The sequence below is a fragment of the Notolepis coatsorum genome (assembly GCF_963971535.1).
Source record: "Notolepis coatsorum genome assembly, chromosome: 4".
NCBI lineage: Eukaryota > Metazoa > Chordata > Actinopteri > Aulopiformes > Paralepididae > Notolepis > Notolepis coatsorum.
Window position 1 is genome coordinate 85596810 of NC_140168.1, and position 12168 is coordinate 85608977.

Sequence of the window (12168 nt, forward strand, 5' to 3'; positions counted from 1 at the left end):
ATGAAGTTTGGCACATGAACCATACCATTTATGCTTAGCTGCCAGAGCTGTACCCTTCCTGCTGACTTGTTATGTTGTTTATGTTATGTTATGTGACTGTTATGTTATAATGACTGACTTGACACAATTTGTTAGAGTCACTTTGGATAAAAGCATCAGCTAAATGACTATATGTAAATGTTAATGATTATTATTGGGTTTTTTTTTTAGTATGGGTGGGAATTGAATGGGTATCAAAACTTGGGTAACAAATGGGTATCAAACTTCTGTTAGTTGTCAGTAAACCGTCTCGGAGTATGAATGGGCCATTGTAAGCTGCCGAACAATACAGCATGATGTCCTATTCCTAATGCAACTCAGGTTTTTATTTTGTGTGTTGTTGTTGTTGTTGTTGTTGCAAGAAGTAGGCAGGCTTGTTTTCAGGAAGGGGGCGGGGCCGCCGTCACCGTCAGCTGGAGCCGCCTGCCGCCGCACGGAGCGTGCGCCTAGAAACAACAACAAACTCCGCCCCCCCCCAGCAGCTGTCACCCTGTCAAAACAAAGACACCATCCCCTCTCTGGCGGATGATATACAATCGCTATAATAAAATACAGCTTTTTTTTTACCGACGTACGACGGGCAAGAAGAGGGCACGTAAACACGGCTCTTTTTTTTTCTTCAGTGGAAAGAATTACGCACCTCACAAACACCACCTTGTTAGTTAGTAGCCCGTGTTGAACACAGAATGTTTACGTTCACCAACCAACCCCCCACCTAGAGATACACTGTAACATAGTAACCGGGGGGCGGCTTGCAACTGATAGGGCCTCACTTTAAAAAAAAAGGTGAATTGGAGCTATATAATGAATTATGCAAGTAACCTAAAACGGAATAACTGGTTATTATTAATGTGACCAAAAAAACGAAAGATACAAAGTGCGACAATGGCTTCCTTTGCTGCGCTTGCATTATTTTTTTGCAAAAGTATCGCAACCCAAGCCCGCGGGAAATACGATTAACTGAAAAATACTTGTGTTATCGAAAATCGAATGTGGATCGAAACCATTACATCCGGCCGGGCGGTGTGTAAAATAAAACGTACTTTGCACGACGAGTACACTCCGAGCTTCTCCAGTTTCTTCGGCCGCGGTGAGCAGCGGAGCTGCGCCTTTTTCACGGCGATGCGCGCGGATCCCACCACGGCGGCGCCGGAGCCCTCCGTCCCCCCGCCGGCTCCCGGAGCAGCAGGAGCCGAGCCCGCCGCCCCGACGGCCGGGGAACCCTGCTGGATCCCGGCGCCCGGCCCCTCGGCCATCCTTTTTTTTTTTTGTTACACCGAGCCCCCCCCCGGAAAAAGGGATCCCGGGCGGCCGGGGAATGATCCGTTCTGGTGTGTGTCTCGGTTATTTTCTATTCCACAATCGGAGGATCAGACATGGCGCTCATCCCTTATTTTTTTATTTCTGACTGTAGGTCCCTTTTCCTCCGCTAGGGGGACTGAGAAAAAGGGAATAGGCCTGTTCCACTGTAATTCAGGGGAGGTCACAACCAATTGAACCATTCTAACGATGATTCAAGGTCAACTGTAAGACATAAAAGTGATGGGCTACGTCACATTGTTTGCTTACCACCACACGTGCATACTTGTGATTACCTTTTTACTCAACCAAGCAGGTAAATAGTGGACTTAAAGAAACATACACCATTCCATACAGCACATTCTATAATATAACATACAACACAGTATAAAGCATAAGCTCTTAAATGACAGAAAAACATGGCTATTTCTAAGTAAACGGTGTTAAATTCACACACATTTTTATAATCAAGACAATTAGAACTCTGATGACCTCACCTGTAGGGTCATAGATAAGAGATTAAAGGGAGAACATCTGTGGTAGGGATGCTATTATATTAGGGACTATACTAATTATTCTGTTTCTGCTGATCCCGTCTGTTTTACTGAGCAGTATACAGATCAAGACCATTTAGGTTCTACAACTCATCCTGCCAGGGAGACCAACCACCCTGGGACCCAGTTACATCAGAACATACTGGATCCACAAGAGACGTGACCACAACCCATTATGGGTCCTCCTGACCCGTAAGAATCCCTGACGATTAACCCTTTCGCTGCCACACTACCAAAAACGGTTAACGTTAACCCTTTCACTGCCACACGACAGGTTAATGTGGGGTTACTGGACAAAAGACACACAATCCCCTTGCTTCCTTTAGAGAGGCAAGATCCTTCTACAGGTTATACCGAACATATTTACACATGGCTTTGGGTATAGGATTTTTAGTGTTGAGTATCTGTTTATGAGAGCATCCCTGATCACAGGCGACCAGTGACTGTGAAGATGTATTCAGTTTTTAACCAATATCTATATATATATATTAGAACTCTTTGGGTTTAACCCGCAAATACCACAGCAATGGGGAAAGCATGAAAATAGACAGAAAAAAGGAAAACTCACATCCAAACCCAGATCCACAGAATACAAGATCAACACAATAATAAATGATCAAATTTATTTCAGTATTTATTTGGTCATTACGTAACAGTACTGTAAAATGCTTGCATTTAAATGTCGTTTTCGGCTGCAATTTAAGTGTCCACAGCAAAAAGGAAAAAAAATATACAATGTACATCCCTATTATGTGTTAGATTTCATTATTCATGACGCACCAGCTTGCTGGTCGGGACAATTATTTCACCAATCCTTTTTACTATTACCGTTGTTCTTCCTCCAACGTTCTCATCATGTTATGGAGACGTTACTAGCAGGGCAAACTAGTTATGGGTTGGTTTTATACCCTTTCACTACCACACTAACAAATGCTTAACCCTTTCACGGCGACAATACAGGTTAACCCTTTCACTGCCACATGACAAAGGGTTAACCCTTTCACAACCACACTACATAAGGTTAACCCTTTCACCACCACTGTAGTGTGGTAGTGAAAGGGTTAACCGTCTGTAGTGTGGTAGTGAAAGGGTTAACCGTCTGTAGTGTGGTAGGGTTAATCAAACTGCTGTGTTTCACCTCCACTCCTAAGTGAAGCCGACACAACCAACTGTTTCTGGAAGTTCATTATTAACCGGGAAAGAGAATTGGACCAGGCAGTCATCCTTGCCCGATACCAACAAATAATAATAAAACATTTAAAATAATAATTAGTGAAACGCAAGAAAGAGAATGTTAAAAAAGAGGAACCAAAAAAAACACATGGTAATTTTATCTTTTTTGAGAGAAAAAGTACAAGACAGACCACTAAAGAAATGCAAGTTCATTTTTTTTCTTTTAGTTTTTGTTAATAACACTACATACATTTATAAAGACCACCACTGATTATAATTTAATCATTTTGTTGTGAAAAAAAGGAACAGCAACATAACCCAGAAGACCAAAGCCGTTTTTCTTCTGCTAACTGTACAGTTTTTTTTTTCATTTATGATTATCTAGACAACTCCCTAGCAAGCATTAGTCCTGTCAATTGTAAATCGAAAAACAGTAGACTACATTGCAACACCCTATTTACAGTATATTATTTATATATTTATATATATTTATATCACACTGGCTGTAATTATGACAAGATATATTCATGAGCGTCATTAGTGCAAGGCATGAGTAAGACAGACCTGTCAAAAAGAGTTATTGACCAGATAGTTTGTGTGTGTGTATGTATCTATAAGTAACAAAGTTTTAGTGAGGGGGGGGGGGGGTATGGGAAGAACACAAGTGTGTGCAAGACATGTGTGAGGGAGAGAAGGGAGTGTGTGTGTGTGTGTGTTGTGTGTGCTTGTGTTGTGTACACTGATGTACAGGTCTGGAAGATTTCAGGGTGGGTAACAAAAATGTCTGTGTGAGTAAGTCTATAAGCGTATATTTCCTCATCACTCAACAGCCCAGGCCCCGCTCTGTACACACTGAGACGCACGACTGTCGAAAGCACTTCCCTAAAGAAACGAAAGATGACAAATGAAAGATGACTCTGTAAAGTCGGCATCAAACCATGATTTCAGATTCCAAAAAGGTTCACACACTTGCTTTTTACCAGATACAATCTTCCCCCTCACCAACTACCCCCCAAACCCACCCGCACACACAAGAAAACGTACAATCCACATAATTGAAACCAACCAGTCAGACTGTATCGAGAGAGGGGGGGGTTTGTGTCTCTAGAGACATGTGTGGTAGGGGGCAGCTGGTGCTGGGGGTCTTTATGCAGTGGTGTGTTTGTTAGTCCTTGCAGACACTTAAGTCACAGAATTAATCAGGGTTCCCAGACGTTGCAAAATGAAATTCAATGACTTTCAAGTACTTTTCCAAGCACTATTTTTCATTTTAAAAGGGCATTTAAAATGATACAATTAACTTTTAAATGTTTAGACTTTTTTTTCTTCTTCAAAAATCAAGCACTTTAAGCACTTCAAGGACCTTGTGCGAACCCTGGTTAATACTGTGAGACATTGCACAACGCCAGTAGGGGACGGCTAGAAGCAGGCATGGGGGGGGGGGGGCATCTAGAAGCACTGCTGAAAGGAGACAACAACGCTCGCTCTATGTCCCACAGTTCTGTGTGTTTATGAGGAAGTGATTCCTCCACAACATGGGACCAGAATCACAGCTGAGAGTCGATGAAGCCAGACACGGAAAATATAACGTCAAAATGTAAAAGAAAAATCTCAACAACCATAATGGATATCATAGCTCGTAGACAAAACGAGTAAGAAAACTAGTTTGCCACAATTTAGTTGACAATTTATCTCCTTTCAATGGCGGTTCTAGAGGGGGGGGGGGGCAGTAGATAAACAGATGGATCTAGACTAGTGCTGCTATAGGTTTCGAGGGGGGGGGGCATGTGAATGTGATACTCAATCAGAGGGAAGGAGAGAAACTAGAGACCTAACTAGAGATTTTAGTCCGACAACCATTTATCTTTTTTTTTTTCACCCGGGGAAAGGTAGTCGTGGAAACTCAGAACTTTCTTTTTATCCCTCTTTCCGTCTCCTGCCCGTCTCCCCCACCCTCCCGTCTTTCTAAAAGGGACATTCGTTGACACGTTGCTCTTCTTTTTCCTCGTCGTCTTCTTCTAAATAAGATTTCCTTTTCAAGTGCCGCTGAAAACAAAGAGTTAAAAAACATTCGTTTTTTTCTTCCTCATCTCAGGCCATCTCGTACATGAATCCATAAATCTGATAAAAAAAATAAATAAAAAAACAACAACAACAAAAGAATCAACAAAACGAAGGGCAGATTTGTTATTGTTTGAGACGGCGTGATAAAGAGTCCTCAACCTTCCCAGGAGACAAGAGACCACATGGAAGAGCCACGCCCCTCCTCCGTCCAGCTCATACAGACACATCAGGGAGGGGGAGGGGGGGGTACACTAATATCAGTAAACAGAATGGAAAGAGCCGGAAGGAAGGAGGGGAGGGGGGGGAATCGGGGTCTCATTAGTAACAGCAGAGCCAAGAGAGGAGGGCCTTTTAGTTACTACTAACAGAAGAGAGAGAGAAAGGGGGGAGGGGGGGGGGGGGGGTCGTAGAGGATCTGAGGGCGACTTTTATTCTTTCGCAGATCAAAAGAGTCGCATTAGTAACCGCAGTGGCATTTAGGGGCATCGGTCGCATTAGTCACTGCATTACGGGGCAGTGTGTGTGTGTGTGTATGTGTGGGGGAGGGGGGTGGTTCTTCACGCTAGTTACTGCAACACGGCGCCTTGGTGGGCTGGGCAGCTTCCGTCAGGTCCACTCCTCGGTTCCGCCCGCTGTTGGCGCCGGTGGCCTGGGGCTCGCTCTTAGGCAACCTCTTCGCTGGAGGGGGGAGGGGGGACACACAAGCGACACACAGGTTAGGCTCAAACAGAACATTCGGTTTACACTGTACCCGTCTGCCATAGATACTGTATGGCAGCTTGTTATAGAAAATGTCATGTTTCTCGGTTCTAAATACATATTTCTCTGTACAAAAGCATTAACTAGTTTAACTAGTCAAGACACTAGGCGGCAGTCATATCAATCTTGTGACCCCTAAAACCCATCTTTGTTTTGATTTGTCATTCCAAACTGGGCCCTGTTCCCCGTACCTGGTTCAACTAAGTCGATCAAGAGTCACATTATCCAGATTCAGTTAACCCGATGTTTGAAGCCGGGATTTTCCTGTTCCTCGAAGGTGGATTCAGTCTCGTTAACTCGATTCAGACTTGAGACCCAGGATAAGTGCGCGCGGCCGCTTCATTTGAAAAGCCAGCACGTATCGATAGCAGAGATCCTGATTCTCTAGCGGCATTGATTGATTAATTGATTTAAAACTTTATTAACATATTGCAGTACGGCTCAATCGCCTCGCCGACAAGTTAAATGCGTTATCTATAGGCTAATTTTAAGTCCCTCATTACCTCAATCAATCAGATTATATTACTTTAAACTTGCCTGCTGGATTGAATAATCAAATGAGATCTTGCTAGCGAAAATAATTAGTTAAACTGTTATACAGAATAACGATACGGCTCTCTTCCCCATTGATTGATGTATGGTCGATCTTTTACTTATCTCCACTGTGGTGTAACGGGTTCTTCTTTTGACTTTCACGCAGACGACCGGGGTTCGAAACCTAGTCTTTCCCTTCTTTTTGCAATATAGGAATAATTCAATTTGGTGCACGTTGAGAGCTATATAAAGAATGACATCCTCAATGCATGTAGATTTATAATAGTTTAACTTAAAACTAGGCTACCTTTGCGTATAATCATTAATATTATATTCCAAAAAATTATATTGGAAACACGGGGTTTCAAACACCGGTCGCCGGGTTGCCAGGATTGAGCACTACCGCTGCGCCACTGTGCCAGATGGGATAAATTCATTGTTTATACATTAATGAACGAGAGACCCGTGTTTAGAATATTCTTTATTTTGTTGTTGTTGCACCGAGCGAGCGCCACGGTATATAACGTGCATTATTTAGGACAAAGTGAATTTAGTATCAGCATTTTGGGTCTATTTTACATTTCAAAAGCCCCCTCTGGAAGAATGGAGCACAAAAACGTAATTCAGAATGGTATAATGCAGATCCTAGACTGTGGGAATAATTTCAGGAAACGCGCGGTCACTTCTTTGCGGGGGCGTGGCGATGGTTCATCCGGCTAACTTGAACTTAAACCCTGCTTTCGACCAGGCTCAAACTTTCGGATCTGTTGTCATGGTGATTTGGACAATCCAGATTCGGGGAACCGGAAAGTCCGGCTTAAGTCAGACTTAACCGAAAGTTATCCGGCTAACTCAGTTATCCAGGTACGGGGAACGGGGCCCTGGTGTATGTAATTGTAAGTCTGACATTATAGACAGGAATTTAACTTGTGTGTTCCACCTTTTGTATCTTTATATTTGCATCTTATCTTTAGTTAAAAAAAATTGCCGTGTGGCGTTGTCGCCAATTTCTCCCATGGGGATGTGTGTGAGTGAGTGAGTGCGAGTGAGAGTGAGAGTATGAGAGTGAGAGTGAGAGACAGAGAGACAGAGAGAGAGGCAGAAGATGGGCGTGAACGAGGTGCAGTGAGACGCGTCTTGCCCCGGCTCTTCTCACTCGACACAAACCGCTTCACATCTCCACCACAGGCTCAGTCGCGATCTCGATTCATAGACCTATGCAATCTCATTTCTAAATGATGCTTTTTAAAATAATTATATATATTTTTTTACTTTCTACTTAACTTTTTTTAAATTATGACGATTCTGACTCGAGTTATTTTGTATGTTACAAGAGACTTTTAAGTTTAAGTCAAGCACTTTGATATATGTTATGTTGTCCTCTAAGAAAGAGTGCAATAAATGATTTTATTGAAAAAATAAGAATCGTGATCTCAATTCTTAGAGAAAAAAATCGTGATTCACATTTGAGCAAGAATCATGCAGCAGCCCTAGTTAAAATGTAAAGCCACAGAATAGTGTACGTGTTCAAGGATGTGTGATGATGACCCCCTCCACTCTGTCTCCATTGTCCGCCTATTGCGTGTTGTATTGACAGGTACTAGGTGGGTGTGGCTGGAGTGCTAATCAGCACAACGGGAAACACCTGGGCCAGGTGTTCCCATGCTCCATGTTAACCCTTTCACTGCCACACTACCAAACGGTTAACCCTTTCACTGCCACACTACCAAACGGTTAACCCTTTCACAGAAATCACAAGCACCAACCCTTTATACACTAGGTGACACTAAGGTTAACACTAGGGTTAACCTTATGTAGTGTGGTAGTGAAAGGGTTAAAAGACTTGCATAGCTCAGATGCTGGGCGCTCTCCGTATGGGACGCCGTCAGTTTAGTTTGGTGCTTGTGATTTCTGTTTGCATTATACAACACGACACCTATACACTTTACAATGCATGCACTCACTTACACTACTGATATCATCACTGACTTAATACGCCACTGTTAACACTTTGGGTGCCAGGAAACGTCTTTTCACGTCTTTCCCGGCCATGCTCAAGGTGCCGAAGACGCTTTACAGCGTCTTCGATCTGTTTACATCTTTTTTCGATTTTCCCCGTCTGAACTTCACAGCCGAGCTTTTGGCAGAAAATTTGAACCGGAAACTGCATTTCCTCTCAAATTTCACTAGGTGGCAGTGTCCCCCTATTTTCTAACACTATCACAATAGGGGGAATATTGTACCCCACAATGAATCTGGCATTTGATTGGCCGGCATACCTGGCCAATGTAACCACAGGTATAAAACGTTAGCGCGATCCCAGAATCGACGAGGTTTTGGAGGAGAGAGAGATAGATAGAGCGATAGAGAGAGAGATTGAGAGAGATATTTGAATTGAGATCAGCCTATAGTCTATATTTATAGTGTTATACAGTATAGTGGTAGTATCAGACTAATTGTAAGGTTTCAGCTGTGCTTTAGAAAGTACTTAGTCGTGCTAAGTAGTAGTACTATTGTGAGGGATTAGTGTGTAGTCTAGGTAGTCTATTTCAGTAGTAGTAATAGTAGTTTGATCAGTTAGTAGTTTCATTTAGATTATTAGATCAGTATGAAGAGACGTAGTGTAGGTAAGCGAGGGGACAATCCGGCGGCAGGTCGCTTTGTTCAGACGAAGCTGGCGTTTGGACCCGCGGTTGTTCGAGCAGCAGCAGCACCAACGTCTTTGGTAGCTCCAGCAGCAGCAGCACCAACGTCTTTGGTAGCTCCGATCGGAGAGAGCCGTGAGACCGTTGCTGGGCCCAGCAACGCGTCTCGCCCCGGGACCGGGAGCGGCTCTCCCCGACGCAGTTCGAGGAAGAGGAAGGCTGCCGCTGTGGTCATAGCTTCTTCATCCGAGTCAGGGGACAGCGATTCGACCGCCCACGAATCTGATGGGAGCGCCGATTGGGAACCACCAGGTAATTACACGGTCTTATATATATATATATGTGTGTGTGTGAAACGTGTATTTGATGATTTACATACTGTGACTATGTAACGTTAGTTCGCCAAACCAACGCCGATATGCATGTGATTGTGTGTGTGTGTGTGAAACGTGTATTTGATGATTTACCTAACGCTTATTCTGTGACTATGTAACGTTAGTTTGCCAAACCAACGCTGATATGCATTTATTATATTCTAGCTCCGGAATCATCTGACGATGATCTCGGCTTGGGTCGGAGGTGTTATGGGTCTGATTCATCGCACAAGTCAGACGTGGGACGCGGTGGTGGTCGACGGGGCAATGGTACGTCATGTTTACTAATGCAATGTGAATATTGTTTTACGTGCATGTTCAAATCGATAGTTGAATGATATAGGATATAGGCATGTACAGGCCACCATGTGCTACACGTTAGGTTGCAATGGTCTTGTGTGTGTGTGTGTGTGTGTGTAGGTGCACGCACTTTGATGTATGTAGCTATCAATGTAAGTGATAATAGTTGCATGCTGTGCAGGACACCATGTGCTAAGTTGGGGTGCACATCCTTTGTTGTGTGTGTGTGTATGTGCACGCCCTTTGAAGTGTGTAGCTATCAATGTAAGTGATAATAGTTGCATGCTGGACATGGGACGACGTGGTGGTGGTCGACGTGGTATGTCATGTTGCAATGTGAATATTGTTTTATGTTCAAATCGATATAGTTGATGATCATGTGCTGCTACACGTTGGGTTGCATGGATGTGTGTGTGTGTGTGTGTAGATGCCAGCCCTTTGAAGTTGTCTACCTTTAGGTTACATGGATGTGTGTGTGTGTGTGTAGATGCAGGCCTCACCATGTGCTCATGCCCTTTGATGTGTGTGTGTGTATGTGTGTGTGTGTGCAGTGTGTGTACACACACACACAAGATCAAAAGGCATGAATCCTCTCCAACACATTTGAACTTCGCAGTACATGGTGAGGCCTCTATATGCAAATTCCATTGATTACAGCACACACATACAATGGCATGGGCACATGGTGAGGCCTATATTTAAATGCATGGTTTAAGTTGCATGGATGTGTGTGTGTGTGTGTGTGTAGATGCCAGCCCTTTGAAGTTGTCTACCTTTAGGTTACATGGATGTGTGTGTGTGTGTGTGTGTAGATGCAGGCCTCACCATATGCCCATGCCCTTTGATGTGTGTGTGTGTGTGTGTGTACACACACACACACACACACACAAGATCAAAAGGCATGAATCCTCTCCAACACATTTGAACTTCGCAGTACATGGTGAGGCCTCTATATGCAAATTCCATTGATTACAGCACACACATACACACACACACAATGGCATGGGCACATGGTGAGGCCTATATTTAAATGCATGGTTTAAGTTGCATGGATGTGTGTGTGTGTGTGTGTAGATGCCAGCCCTTTGAAGTTGTCTACCTTTAGGTTACATGGATGTGTGTGTGTGTAGATGCAGGCCTCACCATGTGCCCATGCCCTTTGATGTGTGTGTATGTGTGTGTGTGTGTGTGTGTGTGTGCAGTACACACACACACACACACACACACACACACACAAGATCAAAAGGCATGAATCCTCTCCAACACCTTTGAACTTCGCAGTACATGGTGAGGCCTCTATATGCAAATTCCATTGATTACAGCACACACATACACACACACACAATGGCATGGGCACATGGTGAGGCCTATATTTAAATGCATGGTTGTGTAGCATATGTAAAATTCCATTGATTACAACACACACACATGTACATGCTTTGATGTACAATGGCCGCTGATTTATTTTGTGTTCATACAGGCTCCGACACCGAATCTGGGGCCAATACACCAACATGCTTGGGTATGTACTAACTACATTTATGTATGTGTAAATGTATTACTATTGTGTTTTATGAGACTTACTTACTGAATGAATTTAATCCAATTCAGATTCTGGCGCAGACCCTGCAGATAGTGACGCTGAGACTGGCAACGACATAGGATCACATTCTACTCCTGCAGGTAATTGTACATGGTGGTGACTGGCTGCTGCTAGAGCCTGGGCCTGGTGGTAGCTGGCTGCTGCTAGAGCCTGGGCCTGGTGGTGACTGGCTGCTGCTAGAGCCTGGGCCTGGTGGTGACTGGCTGCTGCAGGGCCTGGGCCTGGTGGTGACTGGCTGCTGCAGGGCCTGGGCCTGGTGGTGATGGTGGTAAATACAATGACAATACGTTGCCCTAGTGCAGTGGTGCCCAACCAGTCGATCGCGATCGACAGGTAGATCGCGGGCTGATTTCAAGTAGATCTTGATTAATAAAATTTGATTATTAAAAAAAAAAAAAACATTTTTTTTGCTAAATCAACTCTTCCTCTCCTTGTTAACTACAACAAGCAATGCTGTTTGTTATTTAAGATGAGGTCGGACTCGGCACTGACAGATTTGTGTTCATTATGCTGCTTTTATAAAGCCTCAAATGACGGCTTACAATATACAATTTTGGCTGGTAGCTCTCGGGCTAGGTGGTAAATAAAAAAGTAGATCTTGGTTCAAAAAAGGTTGGCCACCCCTGCCCTAGTGTAATGTATTACATCATGTGATTCTAGAACTGGATGCTAGTCTGGACATGCCGGAACCCGTTGCAGGGCGGAAACGCACATCTAAGAGCGGTAAGTTGGCCTCACTCTGCACACCACTTCCAGCTCTGACCTCTGACCCCCACACCACGTCCAGCTCTGACATCTGAACCCCACACACACTCACTCATTCA

The 12168-nt window shown here is 43.9% G+C and overlaps 2 protein-coding genes across 5 annotated transcripts in view; both read right to left on the reverse strand.

Annotated features, from left to right (window-relative positions):
- Nucleotides 1-1318, reverse strand: part of kat2b (K(lysine) acetyltransferase 2B) — a 68599-nt gene extending 67281 nt beyond the window's left edge. For all 3 annotated transcript variants that reach the window (XR_014619585.1, XM_084312879.1, XM_084312878.1), the window contains exon 1: nucleotides 1083-1318. Coding sequence is in view for 2 of the 3 variants with exons in the window: in XM_084312879.1 (XP_084169005.1) it covers nucleotides 1083-1295 (213 nt within the window). In the remaining variant the exon portion in view is untranslated. The remainder of the gene's footprint in view (nucleotides 1-1082) is intronic.
- A 1183-nt stretch (nucleotides 1319-2501) lies between these two features.
- Nucleotides 2502-12168, reverse strand: part of rab5aa (RAB5A, member RAS oncogene family, a) — a 49741-nt gene continuing 40074 nt past the window's right edge. Inside the window, exons 6-7 of one of the 2 annotated variants that reach the window (XM_084311764.1) lie at nucleotides 5691-5807; nucleotides 2502-5111 (exon numbers count right to left, since the gene is read on the reverse strand). In XM_084311764.1, the coding sequence (XP_084167890.1) occupies nucleotides 5692-5807 (116 nt within the window). In that variant the 3' untranslated portion in view covers nucleotides 2502-5111; nucleotide 5691. Of the gene's footprint in view, nucleotides 5808-12168 lie in introns of both variants that reach the window. The other variant, XM_084311763.1, reaches the window with a different exon arrangement.